This window comes from Eretmochelys imbricata, chromosome 10 (genome assembly GCF_965152235.1).
Source record: "Eretmochelys imbricata isolate rEreImb1 chromosome 10, rEreImb1.hap1, whole genome shotgun sequence".
NCBI lineage: Eukaryota > Metazoa > Chordata > Testudines > Cheloniidae > Eretmochelys > Eretmochelys imbricata.
This window is the reverse complement of record NC_135581.1, coordinates 10,058,566-10,080,844: the sequence shown is the minus strand read 5'-3', so window position 1 is coordinate 10,080,844 and position 22,279 is coordinate 10,058,566. Positions and strand designations below refer to the sequence as shown.

The following is a 22,279-nucleotide window of genomic DNA, read 5'->3' as shown; positions in this document are numbered from 1 at the left end:
CTCACCACATCCCAGTAAATTCAACAGCCCAACAGTTCAAACACACTTCTTCAAATATCAGTACAACTCACAAAACTCTTGGCATTCACCCGCCCCTGCCCCCAGTAGCTCTAGTGATTTCTGTTTCCAGCAAAAAAGTTCCCACTGCCTGTTGGATGAGACAGTAATTCCGTCTCCAGATGGAGGAATCTCACTAGAAAGGAGTCAGAGAAGCAGAGCTGTGTCTCAGTAGAATTTTTCCTTTATATACATTCTCTAAATCTGATGGTATAAAAGCTATTTACAGTCACTATCCAGGTTTACATTTCTGACAGTCACAATTTTTATGTAGATATTTAGTAAATGCCTTTGGAATGAACGGAAGCTCTTCTTCTGCATCTGTGGGTGAGACCCAATAATGTAAAGCATCTGCTGGTACTCTGGAGAGCTGCTGTGAACTCTGTTGGGTCTTACTCCTCTGGGTGTGTGGTATAAGTTCTGGGGACTAACTTCAGAACAATAGGTTTCTCTGGTGTCAGGGATCCCTGGGAATTCAGCTTGAGCGGGATCTGCAACATTAGCAGAGAAAAGAACATTTGTAGCCCAGCAAATAAAATATACACAGATTATCAAAGAGACATTATGCCTTTGTTTTCCCTTGTTTGCCCAAAATCCAGTCCAGGTTCACTCAAAACCTGCCCCACCGTTACTATAAGTTTTCCAGACTTGGACATACTTTTGGTTTTCTATCAAAGCCCCAGTCCAGGAGAGTTTACTCCTTGCTTGGGGTTTTGTTATGGAAGTTTCATCCATCCCCAATGGGCCCAGACTAATATACTTGAATGAAGGTATCACTAACGCTGATTAACCACTTTCCTCTCCTTTCTGTCCTGTAATGTTTCCTTGGTTGCTACTTTTTCCCTTATAGAATAACTCCTACGATATATCTTAGAATACTGTATACTACACACAGGCATGCAATATACAATCTGCTATGTATTACACTTCTATGCTCTAACATCTGAGTTGCACATTTATTTTTCATTTTTCATCATCTACCATTTGTTTACCCAAATAAAGTATTTAAAACTGTTTTTAATTCACTCTTTCCAGTGAATAATCATCTGGTTTTCACATCTGAGTTTTCAAATGTAAATCTGGGTTTCTCACCTGGGTTTCTTTGCAGGGTCTGAAGGTGAAATTCTGCAGCAGACTGGCGATAGCAACTTTCATGGAGAGGAAAGCAAACCTCATTCCAATGCAGTTCCTGGGACCAGCTCCAAAGGGCAGGTACGTGTATGGATCCAGGACCTCTTTGTTCTCTTTACTGAACCTGATTCCAGTCACAAGTGTAAGAAAGAAATTAGGGAAGCAAAGAAAAAGGAGGCCAAGTATCTCTCTGATGTCGCCAGCAGACATATTTGTTAAGAGCAGCCTGTTGTTTCAGTCCTATTGGGAACAATGGGAGATAGGTGGCCATTTTGAAAATGACATCTAACTGTGGGCAAGTATGACCTCAGTCCCACTGAGACCAGTGGAAGATGGTATCAGTTTGAAAGAGGGCAGTTCTACGTGGAATTCTCTACAGCCAACCCCTTCTGAAGGAAAAACTTTCAGTGATGAATACTAATGGGAAAAATTACCTTTAATCCTAATGGTTTTCAAATGTAGTTTCTAGAAAAGATTTCAGTGAGTTCTGACTATATGGGAAGTTTTTAAGTGTCAGTATTATTCTGTTGTTGAGATGGGAGAAAGAAATAGTCTGACAATGGGTGCTAAATTTCTCAAAAGGACCAATTTTTTAAATTAATTTTAACTCCTAAATTAATCAACCAATGTACTTGCACAATCTCAGATAGCTCACTCTGTACTCAGAGAGGAAGTGCTGTACTTCTGAGGAGAATATGCTGTATTCTTCATGTGTAACAGAGTTATTAAATCCCTGCTGTAAGTGCAAAATTGAACTCAGCCTTAACTATGGACTCAAGAGTGGTGTGTCTTCACAATGATGAATCCTCTCCAGCTTTTGTTTTGGCAAACAGGTGTTAAGATTAAACACAACAAGAATTTCTTTGTAAGAGACTGATACTTAGGAATGAAGTAATATCGGTAAAAGAGATAATTATATTGCTCATTCCGTATTGATATAGATTCTGTACCTTTCCGGTCTGAACTCCTCTGGTTCTGGCCAGTATTCTGGGATACAATGCAGAATAGAGATTGGGATCATAACCACAGTGTCTTTTGGAATGGTCAGTCCATTTATCTCTACGTCTTTCTTGCAGACCCTTTCAAGTCGTCCTCCAAGAGGAAACAGCCTAAGGATTTCATTCACTGCCATGTCGAGATACTCCATCTGCATCAGGGCATTGTAGGTGAGAGGAGCCTTCAGGGGAATGGGAAAAAGGTTGTTGGCATGTGGGAGTCTAGATCAGATTTCCATGTGATCAGTGTGGAAACCATGTCCTTCCCTCTCATCTGTTACAGTGCACATTCTACATTCAATGCTGAACTGAATGTTCAGTGTGAACCTAAGAATTCACCTTAATTTTCCTTTCCTAAATAATGTAAGTTACTGGAAATCTTTGCCCATTTTTGCAAACAAAGTTTGTACTTAAAATCAGCAATTCTCTGAGCCTCCTGGTGTGGCCAATGCATTTCTGAAAAGTGGCATCTCTTGAGACATGTAGAAGTCCAGTGTAAGAGATCACAAACACCATAATATGAGTACCCATGAATAATGGTATGAATTTCCTGAGTTGTTCCAAGAATACTCCATGTCTCCCATCTAGCATCTCCTTTCCATGAGCGTAACTATCTACTCCTGATCGCTCCTTGTTTCCCTTTGCTACTGCTTCATAAACAATTCATTGTTGTTTACCAAGTTAAAGTAACTTGAGGTAATTTGCCCCTTGCGTAGTGTGTGAATTCTGATGAGCGAGATAAATAGGTAGCAAAAAGGGTAGTATGGGGAAAATATATAGACAAGCAGATATAAGAAAAACAAGATGTCTGCGTGTGTGTGTCTCTGTGTCTGTATATATTGGTATAATATACATATATGACTCAGTAAGGATTTATTTTATTGTCCCATGGGCAGAGTTACTGGTGTGGGTTTGAGATTGGAGATTTAAAAATTGTACTAAAGACTGATTTGTAATCTCTGGTATTGCCAGGATACTGTTATCCGTGTTCATCATCTCCTCAGCCTCCTTTCCCCTCATATGTCATCTGGAGATTTTGAGAAATGCACAACAGCTATTATGTGTGTAATAGTTATGGTGCGGAGTTTGCAAGATTGCGGTGTTATATTCTACACATGGTACTTTATGTAACACACCTGAAATGAACATATGCCATTTTGGAAGCAAGTTATTGGCTCTCCTTTTAGTGAAAGCAGAACTTTCTTAAAGTGTGCCCATTAAGAGATTCCACAGGATAGCAGAGTCAGTATTTATTAAATGGTAGTTTTTTAGCACATGTATTTAACGTCTTTAAATAACAGTTTCCTTAACTGGACTTAACTAGAGGGAAGAAACTGGCTTTAAAGAGGCTCTGTGCAATCACTGAGCAGCCAACATTCTCTTACCTTGTTTGGTAAAACTGAGTCTAGCTCGTCCTGCAGCTTCTGCTGCACATCAGGGTGGGTGGCCAGTTTGTAAGCCAGGTAGCAAAGGGAGTTGCTGGTGGGCTCATATCCAGCAAAAATGAAAATAAACGCTTGTGCCAAAATCTCAGTATCAGTCAGGCCTGTGAGAAGAGAGGAAAACAGGTAGAAAAGTTGAGGCCAAACATTACAGCACATAGGCTGCGCTCTTTGCACATCGTGTATTTTATAAAAGTATAGATGGCCAACGATTTATTATTATTAAGGCTAAAAAGTATTCACGGAGGTCGCGGAATCTGTGACTTCCAGCGACCTCCATCAATTCAGCCCTGTCAGCCGGGAGCTGCGGGGTCCCCCCACCGCCCGCTACAGCAGGAAGGACCTGCAGCTCCTCGTGGCTGCAGGCGGTGGGGTCTCCTGCAGCTCCTGGCGGATGCGGGTGGCAGGGCTCCCCTCGCAGCTCCTGGCAGATGTGGGCAAGAGGGCCGCAGCTCCGGGTTGATACAGGTGGCGGCAGCTCCCGGTTGATACAGGTGGCGGCAGCTCCCAGTGGACATGGACAGCGCCATAAGCTCCGAGCTGCTGCAGGCAGTGGGGGCTACCCCACAGCTCCCAGCCACCGCAGGGCCCTACCCCCTCCCACTCCTGGCTGCTGTGCGGGGAGGCAGCCCAGAAGCTCCGAGCGGCTGCAGGGGTACCCCGGAGCTCTGAGCCACCGTGGGCACCGGGGATCCTTCATAGCTCCTGGCCGCTGCAGGTGGCAGGGTTACCCTGGAGCTCTGAACAGGGGGACCCTGGAGCTCGGAGCGCCCCCGCAACTGCCCAATATTTGCAGGCAGCATGGGGACCCCGCAGCTGGGCTCCCCATTTGGTCAGGGATACTTTTAGTCAAAGTCAGGGGACCGGTCATGGGCTTCCATTAATTTTTCTTTATTGCCAGTGACCGGTCCCCTGACTTTTACTAAAAATATCCCTGACAAAATCTTAGCCTTAATAATAAAAATAATCATTATTATTATTATTTTATTATTGTTATTATTATTCTTGTTACTGTTATTATCCCATAGGCATGGCTCATGGGTCTGGTGGGAAAATTAAACAGGGACTAATGATTGCTTTGTAACCTCTGGCATTGTTGATTAGTGTATGCAGAACACACAAAGCAAAACATGGGTTCCTGCCAAGTTTGCTGTGGTTCATTTTCTGGTTATCTAACCCAAATATTCTGTGGTTACATAAATATCACAGGACACCTGCTATCTCCCAGTCCTGAGAAGAACTGAGGATATTTCTAACCAAGCTGTAATTGAAGCAGTTGTATTTAAATGAATTGTGAATAGCGATGGAATGCAAACGAATAGCTGGGGAGCAGAGCTGGCTTTTGCCTCTTACCATATTGGTAGGTACCAACTCCATATTTTTCACTGGCCAAGGCTAACGATTATACAGCAGGAGTTGGCCTGGAATGCATGTCTTCTATTCTACTTGTGGAAAAAGTGTTACATAAAAGTGATGATCACTTGTCCCCATCTAACTCTGTGCTGGACAAAAATGTATGTATAGTCCAGGTGAGTCGACGATTCCTCTCCCCAGCTGCAGACGGCGGGATGAACCATTTATTTCCTCTCCAGTAGGACACCTGTTCCTATTCCCCTCACTCCAGCAGCCCCCAAAGGCACTCACAAGTATGAGTATTTTTATGGTGTTACCTTTATATGTGTGAGTCACTCCATTGCTTTCATAGCTAATGTTAGAGTTCTGGGATTCGATCATCAGCTGCAGGAAATCCACTCGGCCCTGGGAAAAGAAGTAACCGCTCAGTGGAGAGCTGGTTTGGTGAGAGATCCCCTAGGGAAGGCTCACAAAGATAGGTCTCAGAACACAAAGGTTGTATTTTAAAGTCCCCAGGAGTGGCCAGAGAGGACCCAGCAGAATGTAAATGCCTTTCTTGTTACAGTGGGTCAAAACATGAAACTCTTACGCTTCTGGGAGGGTTCCATCTGCCCAGTCCCAGAGAGATGTCAGCTAAGACAGCAGACTCGGTCTCTTGCTGTCGCAAGGAATGACGACTGCAGAGCTAAACTACTTTTGTCCACTTTGCAAAGCACCCTCATTAATGTAGCTGTGCAATTTTATGGGAAAGTAATAACTACATCTCAGTTAGTGACTTTTTCAAGTAGCTCCCTTAAAACAGGATTACTCTGGGGGAGGTGAAGTCCAGCAGGGAGGTAAATCTCATTCTGTCATTTTTGGAGAGTGACGACCGCCTCTTTTGGGGACTGTGCTCCTGAATACCACAATATCAGTGACACTGCACTGTGTATTGGTGCACAGCTCTACTGCTTGCTCAGTGGAGTCTCTCCCTCTGTCTGCTCCAGCTCTCCAAGTCTACTCCTACGGGTAGTTTTCTGTAAATCGTAATCTTTGCACACCCAAACTGCAATCCAGTTTGCATGGGTGTTACCCTGATATAGCCTGTGATATCACACACTATTGTGGTCCTTTGCTGGACTCTAACTCAAGCAAGTAAGTGTTTTTCACTTGGGCTAATTGAATAGAGAATGTTCTCTGGCATCATGACTGGGAGAGTCCTGCTAACCCCTTTGGCCTCTTTTTCACGGTCCTCCTTCATTCTGGCGATCGACTTTGTGAAGAATTCTATGGCATCTTTGGGGAAAACATTCACATCCATCTTCTTAAGAAGGGGAATGAGGAATGGGCATACAACTAGAAGGGAGACAAAAATAACTGTGATTGAAGCAAGGTCCAGGGAATAGAAGTCCATTTCGCCTAAGATATCTATGGTAAAATATTAATTAGAACAACTGAAAATGTTTATTAGAAAGATGAGGCTGCATCTAAATGATGGCTCTGTTTGATCATTTCTCCTGTGTACTGGGGAGCTCACTGAGGGCCTGTCTGCCACCATGTTCCTCGTGGGGCAGATGGGCTCCATGCTCCCTCTTCTTAGGTTTCTGCACAAATGATATAATTTAGCCCTAAATGTAAATGAAAGCAAAAGGAGCATTCCACTATTTCACACCACGTGTGACTGGAGGCGCTGTCACTGAGACTGGGGAGTCCCATTCCGAGTGCAGGACATTCCTCCAGTTTGCACTACCAATGCTACAGCGATATGGACCAGAATGAAAATAAACTAAAAGTTTTGAAATTCTTCCAGTCATTTCAGACTGACCTCAACGTTCTGATATTCACTAACGTCTCATGTCCCAGCAAACATCTCCAAACTTTCCCCACAGCATTGTGATCCTTCCCACAACCTATAGACCAAATTCTGAGCTTACTAGCACTTACATAACTCAAGACGATTCTCATCCGTGGGATTGTATGGGTATAAATTAGAGCAGAATTTGTCTAAGGTGACCCTTGAGACTTTTATCCTTGGCAGTAAAGTTGCCTTGTCATTGGCTTATAGGCTCAGGTATAGCCACTTGTATTGTATAACCGATAGACCACTTGTCTCATTTTGATGCTGAAGTCACGGTTCCAAACGAAACACTTAAATGGAATTTTTAGTGAGCAACAGACAACTTACATATCAAAATGAAGAGTGGGTCAAAAAAGTTAAACTTCACTAGCTTCTTGATTTCCTTGACAAAAGGATCTTTGGGGTTGTTCATGGAGTCAATGTTCACACCGAAGGAAGTGCTAGTAACAACATCCATGCTATAGGCTCCAAAGATGCTGAGAAAAGACAGAAAACAGAACACAGATAGGAGAGTTAAGGTTTGAAATAGGTAATTACAACTTTTCCCTCCCTTCCTATATTGCATCTCCTTAAAGAACAGAAAACTCTCATGAGACTTTTCTTTATGCTGTTGTAAAGGGGGGGCAAGATACTGAACACAAGTAGAACATCTAAAGGCAAAGGAATAGTGTTTCATGAAGTTTTACCTACAGCGCTCAGAATCTAGACTCTGGTAGCCTTGCTCTGGATACTACACAATATAATGTACTGGCCTATGTGTGTGTCCTCTGGTGGAATCAGACCTATTCAAGGGCCTGTGAATATCTTGTCAAGTGGCTGTGGCCTTTTAAGAGGTTAGGAGCCCTAGTTCTGCTGACAGCTGATATTAAATCTGTGTGCTCCAGTGGTAGAATAAATGAGCTGTCAAAAATAAATAAAAATAAAATAATAATATTTTATTTATTTATTATTTGTATACTGGTAGTGCCCAAACATGCTGGGTCAACGCAGGCAAAAAAACACAGTCTCTACCCCAAAGAATTCACCATCTAAGAACTTTCATGGAAGCACACCTTTACAAACAATTTTTGTCTGACCTCCAAGTCTCGGTCCTCATGTATTAAATCGCAGACCTTAGAGATAGTAAAGGTCTGTTAGACCATCCTCTCAAACTCCTTCCCAGTGCAGGGTTGTTCCCTATGCTACATTTTATAGTGTTTTTTCCACTCCAGTTTAAAATGTGCCAAACTTTGGGGCGTCCACCAGTTCCCTTGAGAGAATGTTCCACAGGTTTCACCCCAGGGAGATATTCTTGAGATTTAACCTCTATTTTCCCTTTTAAATTTCATTTTAGCCCTTCAGATAGTCCTGTTCATCACTTCAGAAGTCTGGTTCATCCAAAGAACAACCTGCATTGCCAGTAATGAACGAACCAAAGAGTTGCTAACAAGATTTGCTGTTCCTGTTCCTGGCAGAGTTACTCACTCCTTAACGTCCACGGGCTCATCCTTTTCTGCTTTCTTCTGAACATTTCTCACCAAAACCTCCCCATATTGCTTCATAATGGGAAACATCTGAAATACACATTACAGGACATGACTTAAACATACCAAATGTTACTTCTTCGTTAAGCCTAGCTTCTGAAAAGCGGAGGGGAAGTTCATTAGTACTTACAGACTTGATCTGTTTCTACTGTCAGGGGCTTTTTGTTTTAATCCTTTTCCCTGTCTTTCTTTCTTTCCTTTTCTTTTACATTAGGAGGCACAAATGAAATAGGCCAGTTTAATCATTTGAATTGGACTGAAGAGACCAGACCATTATAACTATCTCAGCCTGAATGCCACCTCTGCACTGACCCGAGGGTTAGTGTGTGCCTGGTCCTCTGGGTTTTACCTCCTTTAGCTTCCCACTGGTGAAGGTTGGAGAGAGCACAGTACGAATTCTCTTCCACTTCTCATCCTGAGCCATGGAGACAGCCGACTCCAGCACTCCCACTAGACCTAAATTCTGGGGTGACAAAGGCAAGTTTATAGCTGTCAAGAGGCTATTGGGTTTCTCTATTAAACATAAGAGTGCACAAAGCAATCCTTTTCCCGCCCCATGTACACACACACATACACTTCCCCACACTGTTACACTTAGGCAGATATACCCACAAGAAGACACCAACTCTACACGCACTGGGGGAGACAAATGTACACACACTAACTCAGACTGGTGCGCATGCGCTTGGGTGCACACACACACAATCAAATTCAGCTCTCGTTTATACTGGTGTAACTGAGAGCTGACTTTGCCCTAAGAACTTTTTTTTTTATTTAATAAATAAAAGTAAACAACCTAAGCAGCTTTTAAAGTGCAGTCAAACAGTTTTCTCTGAGAGCCAGGGGATCCAGTTCCAGGTGAGGTCCCCCTGCTCCCTTGTTCCTTTAGGGATATGCAGTGGCCACTTAGATTAATGCCAGCTGTGCATTCGTTTTGAATGCATCTCCAAAAGAAATCTTCTGTATCCCTACAGAGTTTAACTACAGTATTTGATGTTCTTATGGCTTTATTGCATCTTTCTGATGAATATTAATGATTACAAGCCTACCCGCCGGTTGGTAAAGGTGGTGAAGCACTCTTTCACCAGCACAGTTTTAATTATTGTAGGATCTGTGACAGCCAGCACAGGTTGCCTGCCATCATAAAACCTATGGGGGAAAAGAAATAAAAATCCATGATTAACTACTGTCAGTGAAAGTCAGGAGTTGAACAAAAGCTCCTTCCTCCCTGGATTCAGAGTAGCAGCCATGTTAGTCTGTATTCGCAAAAAGAAATGGAGTACTTGTGGCACCTTAGAGACTAAACAATTTATCTGAGCATAAGCTTTCATGAGCTACAGCTCACTTCATCGGATGCATTCAGTGGAAAAACTGGTGTTTCTCTGATAGCTACAAGTCCTAGTCTTTATTAGCTTCTAAAGCAAAGTGCACTGACTGGAAATACAGATATACAGAATCATAGAAATGAGAGATGTAAAAGGCCTTCAGGTCATCATATATTCCTGCCTTTTCCAGCCACTGCAGGAATGTTTCCTCTGAGAGACTATGCCTGTCTGAAAAATCTCTCTCACACACACATAAATATCCCCAAAAGACAGCCTACCTGTACCTTTTCTGAAAGAGACCCAGCATCACATTTTAGTCACTTCAGAAAAAGTAAGTTAAATGGAGTTTTAGGTGCAGTGCTAAACCCGTTCCAAGTTCCCCCTGTTATGCTTACAGTACTACAGTTGTGTTTTAAATCAGTTTTCTGTTTCTTGTAGTTGCATTAAAGACCCACACAAAGAATAGGAGGAACTGACTATCCAGGGGAAATGGTGAAAATGGCTATATACAAAGTGCTGTCAAACGCACATAGTTAACAAACTGAAGCTACAGAGAGAAATACTGTTTTTTCTCGACTTTCTTTCATTTATAGTCATCTGGGTGCTACTGGTATCACTAGTAAGTAAAAGATTTCAGGCCAAGGTGTCATTTTTAAATGGGTGATGCTCATTTAATTTCATCCCTTTCCTCCTAGTTGTACTTCTGTCTGCCGCCCTAAACTCCTCTCCCTCTTTGGTGCTTATGCCCTTCAAATGCATGTAGACAGCTCTCTACAGTTCCTCATTTTCCCAAGTAAAACGTTTATTCCTTTCAATTTTTCTCAAATCAATCCCTCCCCTCTCACTGGACCTAGAATAGGATTTTTCCTGTAAGAGATTTGTACTGGAAAATCTTTTCCAAAACCAAACGATCAATAGTAGAAATTTTTCTGTGATACAAGCCCCTCACATGGTGTCATGCATAACTTGAATTATAACAAAAGGTTTATCATAAGCAAATAATGTTCAGCAGGATGTCACAGTAACTTATCACACAATGTGAAAACAAAAGGATTGTTTCACTTTTTTTTTTTTTAATAAACGTTCAAGAAAGGGTCCAATCCTGTAGAAGGCCAAACATCTTCTAAAATCAATGAGAGGTACTGAACACAGAGCTACTGAATCCTAAAGGCAGTAGGTACCTTCACTTTGACTCTTTGGACTATACATTTCCAGACTCTTATACTCTTGTTATGATGTTAACAGTAAATTTCTTCCATCATTTTGATTCACGTACTTAAAACTTTTCAGCAGGTTGCACTGAAATACACCTATAGATTGGCTTGAATTCTCGTTTTAAATCACGGTTTTAAGACCAGATTTTTCAAGATTTATTATCCTATAATGGACGTAAGATAAATGTGGATTTATATGGGTTTTTGAATGGATGGAAAAATGTTATAAGGGCCAGTTGGATAGATTGCAGAAGATACCAGAGCATGTAGCCCAAGTAATAACCGCAGTGGCAAATGTAGGGAATATCCAGTGTAGGGTAAGAGCAGCGGTAATGCAAACGTATCACGCTTCAGCAGTTCAGGGTTAGAGACAGAAACAGATTTGGTAGAACTGGGATCTGTGTACAATAACAGCATATCTGTGTAGTATCTGGAATACATATACCTTCCTTTACAGTTTGCAGTCCAGGAGAACTGGACTTCTAAGTTACAAATTTCCTTTTATGTCAATGGTAGTTTTGCCATTAACTTCAGTGGGAGCAGAAGCTGGCAGTCTGCATCTGGTATGGAACAGCTTTCATGTGAGAGTTCAGATTAACATGTACATAGCATGTCTGTGGCATGGATCCTGCAATCAGATCCATGTGGATGGATGCTTGCATCTGGGCGCTGCTCCATTAACCTTTTTGGGGTTCCACATGGAGAACAGGGTCCAGTTACAGGATTCAGGCCTTTGAGATCTCCTCTTCCAGTGGATTTTTTTCACCCTCCAATTTTGATTCCGACTATAGGATAATGTGAGGAGACTACCAAACAGTATTGGTTGGTCAACATACTCACCCCCAGATTTTCCCGTATTTCTCATAGCATGTACTGTCAAACTCCAAGAAACCCTGCAGAGAGAGAATGTTAAAATGGAATTAGAAAAGAAGCAGGGTTTCCAGGGGAGGGGCTGGGAATGGGGCTGTCTTGGGACTAAACATCTAGAGCTGGCAGCCAGGCCAAGCACTCCTGAGCACAGCTCCTAAGACTTGTGTGACTCCTAATGTCTTTGTGAGGGATAGAATCCTTTAAGAACATAGCTGGATCTAGTTATTCTAGGGGCGTATCATGCTTTAGGTTAAGGAGTCTCTAAGTAAACTGACAGGTTTCAGAGTAACAGCCGTGTTAGTCTGTATTCGCAAAAAGAAAAAGAGTACTTGTGGCACCACATCTTCTGTATTTTCCACTGAATGCATCCGATGAAGTGAGCTGTAGCTCACGAAAGCTTATGCTCAGATAAATTGGTTAGTCTCTAAGGTGCCACAAGTCCTCCTATTCTTTCTAAGTAAACTGGTTGCAAGGAATTCAATAAATAGTGACAGCAAACCAGCCACCTACATGTGTTCACCTGGTTTAGGCAATCACCCCGGGGCTCACCATGCCCTTCACACTATAATCTGCATTACAGAAATGTTATCCTGCATTGGGTCCTACACACCCTGTGCATTAGCACAGAGCTTAGCACACAGGAGAACTCATCAATGCAGTGTACAAATCTAGCTATTGTATGATGAAGGACATATATTTCTGGAGCCAGGAGAAGCCTTCAAACACTCACTTTACGATACTCCAAGACAGTTCCAAAGAAAGGCAATGGCTTTGGCCCAGGGATACCCAATTTCTTGAAAAAACCAAATGGCCAGATCCCATATCTGTAAAAATAACAGAAGAATCTGAAGGCTTCAGGACAATAATTGCAGTGATGTTGGGGCTGAAAGATCTCAAAGCCTATCCAGGGGAAGTGAAGCTGTTGCATTAGCTCAGGAATGAAGCACCCACTCTGGAAGCTGGAAAGTGTGGTCCAAAAAATTTGTGCTTCGTAAAGCTATTTAATAAGCATAGCTAGTGATAAACCTCACAGCTGCACCACAAATCTTCAGAGAGATAGCCCTGAGGTAAAAGAAAGCCTCTCATAAAGGAATAGGTGCTCCAGTAAAAATGGGGTTTTTGATCCATTGGCAAAATACAAAAGAGAAGCCTCTCTAGGCTCATTGCCAGCTCATGGAGAGGAGCCAGAAAGTAATGATGAAATGAGAACAAAGCTTACCTTTTTTTTTGTTTGTTTTTTAGTTTTTGCAGAGAAATCAAACTGGAGCTGGAAGTTAAGTCCTGAGCAGGGCTTTTGTGAAGGCTGTACTTGAGTTTCATGTATTGTTCTCCTTGTGCTTAGCCCGATGCTAGCGCAGTGGTGTATTGGGGAGCCTAGTCTGATGGGTTTCTGTTTGAAATTTGTTGACAGCTTTGCAGATTTCTCTCCTCTGAAGCACCCTTTTTTGGTGTTGTAAATTTATTACTCCTACCTCAGGGCTCTCTGCTTCTCTATGAGATCTGGGCTGCAGCATTTTGAAGCTTGTCTTTGGCTGTGTTGAAAGTGCTTTTCAAATACTGTATTTGTGTTCAGATGGAGGTTACCAGCTTCCCAAGCAAGAGCTTTGTCACTAAATGAACGTTATTGCTCCAGTGTTTGTCAAGGAAACCGTATCAAAGGTCTTGTTTGGCCCAGAACACCAGCTGCCATACAGCCTGCCTTTCTTCCAGGTGACTCCTCCCTGGGATACCAGGAGCCATGCTGGGGTAGGGAGCTGTAACTTACACCTCTCTTTATTATTACTACTTTGTATTTGTATGATGGTCATGCCTAGAAACCCCCGCTGAGATCAGTCCCGTTGTGATAGGTGCTCTACAAACACACTGTCTGACAGTCTTTGTCCCCAAGAGCCTACAGTCCAGACAGCCAAGACTGACGAAGAGTGAGGAAAAAGGAAACACCATTATCCTCAGTTTGCATGTGGGGAACTCTTGCCGAGCATTTGCCAGTTTGGATGAATCTGGTCCAAGTGTGCCTGTATCTACAGGGAATACTTGCTCACCACTGAACTACAGCGATCTCTGGGGTTTAGCATTGCCTAGTGGGCTTAGCACGGGCCTGTAAGAAAGGAAATGTGGGCCTTTTTTTCAAGGTATGTCACTGGCTTGCTGTCCACTCCCACCCTCCAAATTGCTCTCATGGATGCTGTTTTCTTGCGTTGTCTTTCCACTGATCTTGCAGAGCGTGTGTGTATAATAGCATGAGCTCGTGCCATTTACTGCATATCCTCTCTGTAGGGCAACCTTTAGACTGTAAGATCATCAAGGACCATCTCTTACTACATGTTTGCGTCGCACCTAACACAATGGGCCCCAAACCTAGCCGGGCCCTCTGGCAGCTACTGCTAAATAAATAATTAATAATCCCAAGGGTTTGGTGTTAATTTGTTTTAGTAACCAGATCCTAACAATTCATGAGAATATGCCAAATCTCTCCTCCTTGAGTTAAGGATGGGTGGACCATCCATTTGTCCAGATGTCTTGAAATATACTAACCAGAGAGGCCATGCAGAATTTCAGGGGCTGGGGATCCTCTGGATATAGAATTTTTGTTTTCAAACATTCCATATCCTAATATTTCAACCTAATAGCTTTTTTTGACAGGGTAACAACCTTTGTGGATGGGGGGAAGCAGTAGATTGGGGTATATCTTGACTTTAGTAAGGCTTTTGATACTGTTCCGCATGACCTCCTCATAAACAAACTAGGGAAATATAGCCTAGATCAATGGTCTCCAGCCCTTTTACACCCAAGATCACTTTTTGAATTTAAGGGCAACCCAAGATCTACCCTATCCCTTCCCCAAGGCCCCGCCCCTTCCCCAAAGCCCCACCCCACTCACTCCATCTCCTCTCTCCGCCACTCGCTCTCCCCCACCCTCACTCACTTTCACCAGGCTGGGGTAAAGGGTTGGGGTTCAGGAGAGGGTGTGCGCTCTGGGCTGAAGCCAAGGGATTTGCAGTGTGGGAGGGGGCTCTGGGCTGAGTCTGGGACAGGGAGTTGGGGTGCAGGAGCGTGTGAGGGGTGCAAGCTCTGGGAGGGAGTTTGGGTGCAGGAGGGGGCTCCGGGCTGGGGAAGAGTGTTGAGGGGGTGCAGGAGAGGGTACAGGGTGCTGGCTCTGAGAGGGGGACAGGGCTGGGGCTTGGGGTGCAGGAGGGGGTATGGGGTACTGGCTCCAGGAGGAGGCTCAGGGTTGGTTTTGGGTGCTGGCTCTGGGAGGGGGTTCAGGGCTGGGGCTTGGGGTACAGGAGAGGGTTTAGGGTGCTGGCTCCAGGAGAGGGCTCAGGGCTGGGGTGCGGCCTCCCGCTGGGCAGCACTTACTGCTGGCGGCTCCCGGTTGGTGGTGTGGCGTGGCTGCCACTAAGGCAGGCTCCCTGCCTACCTCGGCTCCACACCACTCCCGGAAGGGGCCAATGTGCCCCTGCAGCCCCCTGGGGGGAGGGCAGCACATGACTCCGCACCCTGCCCTAGCAGGGTGTGGAGGAACGTTCGGGGGATGCGGCAGATTGGGCCAGCCCCCATGGGAGGTGGGGAGGGAACGCCATTCAGCTCTGTCCCATCCCCAGCTCTGCTCCAGCCCCACCCCCAGTTGTGGTGCTAGCTCCCAGCCCCGCGCCTGACCCTGTTCCCAGCCTCGGCACGGCTCCGCTCCTGGCCCCACCCAAGCCTCGGCCCTTGGCCCTGGCTCCATTCTTGGCCCGGGGCCAGGCTGAGGGTGGGAGCAGGAGTGGAGCTGTTGACAGCCCCGGGCGTGAGCCTGACTGCCAGCCCCCACTGCGGCCCAGCTGCAGCTCTGCTCCTACACCCAGCCTCAGCCCCTGGCCCCATCTCTGGCCCTGGCCCCAGACCCACCCCCAGCTGCAGCCCCCAACCTTGGCCCTTTTACCCCTGGCCACATCCCTTCCCCCGACTCCCCTGGAGCTGCAGCACTGCTCCTGGCCCTGGGAAGGGCGCAGACAGGGCATAACTCTCAAAAGTTTGGGGGCCACTGTATTAGAGGTTTTTAAGAGCAGATTAGACAAACACCTGTCAGGAATGGTCTAGTTATTACTTAGTCCTGTCTTGAGTGCAGGGGACTGAACTAGATGACCTCTTGAGGTCCCTTCCAGCCCTACACTTATATGCTTCTGTGAAAAGACCAGTAACATTTAAGTTAACAGTGGCACTCCTTCAGGAATTTGAAAACAGCATAAGTAGAAAAGCAAAGTGTAGAATTATACTTACAGTATCAGGAGAAATAGCAGTGCAATCAGGAGAGCCCAGGTCTCAATGGAAAAGCTAGGGAGAAGGTTCATTTTAGATCTGTACCTCTCAGTTTCTTGTTCTCTGTCTAACTTCTCAGTTGTTGTTTTTTTCCCTCTCTCTGCTCTGGTCAGTCTTGGGACTAGGGAAAGAACAGTGTCGCAACTTTTCATCTGTTTGTCTCTAATCATGTGGCTTAGTGACCAAATGAAACTTGAGTTGGTCCTTTATGTAATCAAAAGGGTGGAGTGAATGCCAAAGATAGTGAAAATGCTAATCTAGACAGGTAATGTTACCTTTAATAGCTCATGACAAAAGATATAATGTAATCTCTAGGAATACAAAGATCCTTAGTACAAGTTCTTTAATATACACACAGTCAGCTATTCCAGTTTTCTCTTGATGAAGTTCCTCCTGTGTAATATTTAGTTTTAATGAGTAACCACCCAATGGGCTCCTAAACAGAAATAAATAATGTCAAAGTGACAATAAAAAGACAACATACCTATATAGAGAGTGTGACGGGTTCTCCCTGGGGCTGCCACCTGGAACTGGGGTACCACTGAGCCCTCTGACCCACCGGGAATGGGCCTTAGGAGAATGCTTGTAGCATTCTCAAGAGGGCTCACCAGGTGGGGGATAAGCTTCTCCTAAGGCCTATTGTTTTTCCTAATGACCCATTACCTGAATAGGCCCTTCCCCATCCACTGTCTAGACTGAAAGCATCTTGCCTAGTGGGCATCACCCAGGTGTAACTATATTTGAAATACAGATACATAGTCAATATTTATAACTTCAGATACAAAAGTGATATGTGCATACAAAGAGGATAATCATATTCAGAAAATTATAACTTTTCCAGTGACACCTCACATGACTTATCTTGTATAAAATGCATCATAATTATGCTATAATCATATCATCATAATATCACTGTGAAGAATATGGAGTGCAGTGTCACAGAGTGATCCCAAGTGAAGGCATGACAGTTGTATTGAGAAGGAGTAAGAATGGATATTGTGCAGTATATGGTAGCATCCCTTCTTTAGTGGCACAATCAGCTTCTGTAGAATTTAAGCTTTTGTTTTTAAACAATTCTGTTTCTAGTCCTAACAGTTCTGAAGAAAATGTATCTACCACAACCCAATACAATACTGTCTGCTTTCATCTGTAGATCATCTCAGACAGAAGCTCTAAGAGAAATCTGAATTGCCCCATTTATCTCAGTAGGGGGCTAACAATTTTAAAGTCTACATTTTAGAATAGTCTACACTCTTTGGTCACTGATCATTTTAGCAGAAACATCCTGTTATTCTGGGACCTGTGAGCAGAGATTGTGTAAGGGTACCATAACTTCCAAAAGTCTCACCTGTACCCAGGAACCAGCAAACAGCCCTCTCCTCATAACAACCCAACACAAAAACCATGAAACCAAAATTAAAAACAGATATGTTGTAAGTATTTCCCTGAAGGATGGCACAAATATATTCGGGTGCTTATGGAATGGGATTAGCTTTCCAGAGACACAGGCACATGGTGTAAGAAGATTATTAAGGTGGGCAGTTCTAATGCAGTTAGTTGTCAGAACAATAGGTAGGGCAGCAGGATGTGTCCTTCAGGTAGGTGGGTCCTATGTTATTATTTAGGGCTGTACTAAGAATAAGACTTTAAAGTGAACACACTTCCTTAATATTGACATGTTGTCTTTAAAAGGTCCCTTACTGAATTCCACTGCAGTCTAACTTGTAAGTATTAGGAGCATTAAATGCCTGGGTGTCTCCAAGGACATTGCTGTGGTTGCTGATGTGTAGATTGATGTCTGGATAACATCAGAGAGCAGCATGAGTGGCAGGGTCTGACCTTATCTCAAGAGAATCTGTATTTCTCCTCACCTTCTCCCAGCCTCTGCTCTAACCTCCAGATACCAATCAATCACAGATTAGTGTCTAATAACAGCAATCTCCTTAAAAGAGTGACAGGGGTAGACAAGTTTTTGACAAGGTTAGATAAGCTTGTGGCAAGTTGATGTTGGTTCCTTGATGCAGGTTACACTGCTTGATCTCTAAGAGGCCTTTTCCAAGCCTATCAGCTAGGATTCTATAACAATAATTATTTTCCTCTGTTTCTCCCCTTGCAAAATTTGTCATTTCCTTGCAGTGAATTTAGTGCTGACTAAAGGTGCCAGAGTTGCCATATCAGAAAGCAAGAGATGTTGTTTATCCACAGAACAAAAGTGCTGTTAGCTTTACCACTCCCTCAGTCCCCACTCCCCACTCAGACCCGACCATCTTGTAGGGGTAAGAGCAGTTCAGACTCCATGCTCGTTGGGGTCTTCGCCTCACTGCTGGGACCACCAACAAGACTGACGGTGCCAACCCCGAGTACTGGTTATGCACTGGGGGCACAAGACCAACTGGACTGTGTCTATTGACTTGTTTCAAACTGGCCTTGAAACAGCTGATAGATAGTAACTTCTGATCATACTGGTCTGGGCCAGATGAAAGTCAGTGACCTAGAGATGAGTGATTCAGTCACCCACCTCCAGTTCCCTGATTCATCCACTTAGGGACATAACTTTACACACACACAAAATTGTGAGGGGTGCTTTTCTCTTTGTGTGCCTGTCAACAGCCTACTGCATTTGACTCAATGTGGATCAGCCTGGATGTTCTCCTGATTCCAGAGAGTGAGCAAGGCCTGGTCTCCCTAGGCATATTATCTCAGCTTCTGAATGGTAGAGAAGTAGATTCCTTTGTTCTGCGGTTTGCAAAGTTCAGCTATTCAGGCAATGGTGTGAGAGCTCTTTCCAGCAAATCAAGTCACAGGCATTTTAAACCCCTGGCAGCTACTGGGCAATGTAGCCAGGGAAGTTGACTGTCTCTGATTTTACATGGGAGATAGGGATGCCACAGGTCAGGCACGCAGAGTGGCATTCTCATCACAGGGGAAAGTGCACTGTGGAATGTCTAACAGGATAGAGTTATGGGTGGAGGGAGACGAGATTGATCTGTTACAGCTGGATGGTTAGAGGGTGCCAGTCAACAAAACAAAACTACCAAGTACCTAACCCATTACAGAAACTGAACCAGGTATCAGACTATGCAGCTAGTATGGGTGGATAGGATACATTGATTATTAAGTGTGCTGTGTGGACACAATCTGTGATTTTAGCCAACTCACTATAAGCTATAGTACAACTACAACTCCCACCTATAAGCATGGTAAACCACTGCTGTATGGACAGAATTTAAAAAGGGGATAATCATTTTTATCTACACAAGAGTGTTGTGAAGTTTTATTAATGCTTAGAAAGAATTTGAAGGATGTTATAGAAATGCTAATGAATAAACAACCCAAAGATACAATTTGAGTTTTTTTCACTGCATTTAGGGAAAACAGTAATATTAGAGATGTTCAAAAAATGGAAAAAATCCATTGTGTGGGAAAATCTGAAGTTTCAATTTGTTTCCATTTTGCAGGGTTTGGGGCAGAACAATTTTTGTTTTGTTTTCTAAAATTTTCATCAACTATTTTTCAAAACATTTTGAATTTTGAAATCTCAAAATTTCAGAAATTTTGGAATTTCAAATTTTCTGGTTTGCAAATTTTCATTTTCCCTCTCTTACAATCCTGTTCTTTTTTTCCTGCTTTGCCACTGAGTGCAATGAAATGAATAATGTTTAAACTTTTTTCTCCACACTCCCACACTTTTTCCTTTTTCTACTCTGTAACGCCTCAAAACTTCCTCAACTTCTGAAATGTTAGAGTGGCAAAATTACCATGTTTTGTTTTTTCTTTGTCCACTCTTTCATTTCCAGAGTTGTAGAAATTTTGAAACTTGCAGTGTGGGACAAGTTAAAAAGAGAACTCATAAAGCCCTGGACATCATTCTTTCTGTTGCATTCAGTAAGAAAGCGAAAAGGAAGGAGAAGGGAAAAAACATTTTGAAAATTTATAATTTTCAGTTTTCCAAAACTGAAATAAAGCAAAACGTTTGATTTACTATGAAACAGAAAATGTTTTGTTTCAAAATTTCCTCATTGAAAAAAAAAGGCAAGTGATATTTTCTGGGAAGAAAAACATTATTTTCGATAAAACACCATTTTTCAGTGGGAAAATTTTTTGATTGAAAAAATTTGACCAGCCTTAATTACTATAGAATTGTAGCCTTTCCATGGGGGCTTACATTGTTCTTAAGATATGATAAAGTGAGTCCAAAGGAAAGGTCAGAGTCCCTTCAACTTTTACAGATATATCCTTTAGTCACGATAACTTAAGAAGCTGAGTAGTTAAACACACAGTCCTATCTTATGCAAACAGTAAAAGGAGATGGGCCGTATAAGAGAACAGCAAAAGATAACAACTTTTCTCACGTCCAGTCTTAGGGCAGATCACCCCTACTGTAGAAATGCACTGGGGAGGACATCTGTGTAGCAGAGAACTCCATGAGTAGGGGCTCCCTGGGATTCACTTGACTCCAGGGCCCATCATTCACAGGCTTTGTGTCCCAACTCCTGGTTCAGTTCCCTGGCATTGAGCTTCCTTTGGAGCCTCACTGTCAGGGCTTACCTCCCCCATTGCTGCTGCCTCTTGGAAACCCCCTTAAAGAGGGCCCCTCAATGTAGAAGGGGATATGGGAGAGTTATTGTAATGTCAGGCCATGTTAGCTCCCTCCTGGTTTTTCTGCAGCACATGTGTGCACGCCGATGAAACAACTGTCCTGGCCTTCCTGCCCAGCCAAAGTTCCCCAACCACACAGATGGGGCACAACAAAGGCAGAGACTGGGAGAGTAAGTGTTGTGAAAATATGACTGTGTGGAAAGTGTGTGTGTGTCAGGGTGGGAGGAGAACTACAAGGAAAGTACACTCTGCCCCTTCCCCCAGCCTAATACTGGCCAGACAATCTGGTCCCTTTTGCCTTATTTCATTGGCAGAGGGACAGTGATCCTGGGCTTCTTTGTGCATTCATGATAAGACACTTGCCTCAGGTTAGTGGAGGACTGAGAGTCACCATTTTGTTCCCTGAGGTGTAGAGTTCTCCCATGAGAAGGACGCTCTGGGATTTCTTGTTTTCAGACACTGGACTCCAGTGTTTACAGTGCAGAAACTCAGTGATTTATGTTCAGAAAATGAGAGACCAAACTGAAATTCTCACTGCTTCTGAGTTTCCCATTTCTCCCCTCATCCCCACAGACTGCCCTTTCATTCTGTTCAGCCACTGCAGGTCGGTCGGTCGGTCGTTATCCTGGCACTTTCCGCACCATTGATCATTTTGACACACCCCTCTCTTAACAAGAAGAGGAGTACTTGTGGCACCTTAGAGACTAAGAAATTTATTTGAGCATAAGCTTTCGTGAGCTACAGCTCACTGTAGCTCATGAAAGCTTATTCTCAAATAAATTGGTTAGTCTCTAAGGTGCCACAAGTGCTCCTTTTCTTTTTGCGGATACAGACTAACACGGCTGCTACTCTGAAACCTTCTCTTAACAGACATTTCCAAGCAGGTTTGTATCCTGTCCAAGCCCAAGTCTGAAGTGCTTTTAAAAGCCATACTTTACAACAAATTCTGGAGAGAATTGAGCTGCCTTCCCACTACTAATATCTTTAAGCTGCTCAAGCTAATGTGATAGCGTCTTTCAGAAAAGAAAAATAACACATTAAACTGTCCTGAAAGCATCCCAATTCCCAATTAACTTTTTATATGCTAATTTGTATATGTGTTAAATTGCTTCCATATGCTCCTCTATCTTCCTCGACTTAATTGGTTCTCTCCAGTCAAGCCATAATATGGGGTTCAGATGCTGCATAGGCAAATGCTGATGGTTGGGAGGAGGAACAATTGATTTTCCCCTGGCCTCCGCAAAGTTTTGGTGAGCCATGGTAAAATATTTCAAAATGAAGACTAAATTTTGGTTTAAGTGATAAAAATATACTGCTTCTGGACACAAAGGGAAGTCAAGTTGCTGTATATCTGAGGGTCTTTAATGATAATATATGACCTCCTAGCTGTAGTTAACGTCAATACTCCCATTCAGGCATACTTCCTTGGGTTTTAAATCCTCCCTGAATATGCAGCAAAATGTAATGAATTCCCCTGGACACTAAGGGTCACATCCTGAGCTTTGGAGCTATGTAGAAAGTAGGACATTTGTCAGATGTTTTGCCAGTTAAAGTCATAACTCTGAAGCTTACCAACTTTTTTTCATCTCCTTAAAATATGTAATTATATTCTTTCTCATTCTTTAAACCAT

The 22,279-nt window shown here is 43.4% G+C and overlaps 1 protein-coding gene across 1 annotated transcript; it reads right to left on the bottom strand.

Annotated features, from left to right (window-relative positions):
* Positions 1–449: 449 nt before the first annotated feature.
* On the bottom strand, positions 450–16,081 carry LOC144270927 (cytochrome P450 3A9-like). Its single transcript, XM_077827891.1, has 13 exons — positions 16,011–16,081; positions 12,478–12,571; positions 11,718–11,770; positions 9,388–9,487; positions 8,688–8,801; positions 8,280–8,368; positions 7,143–7,291; positions 6,186–6,313; positions 5,296–5,383; positions 3,569–3,729; positions 2,139–2,365; positions 1,150–1,312; positions 450–548 (listed from the first exon to the last, which is right to left on the bottom strand). The coding sequence occupies exons 1-13, from the start codon at positions 16,079–16,081 to the stop codon at positions 450–452; spliced, it is 1,536 nt and encodes a 511-aa protein (XP_077684017.1).
* Between the last annotated feature and the right edge of the window lie 6,198 nt (positions 16,082–22,279).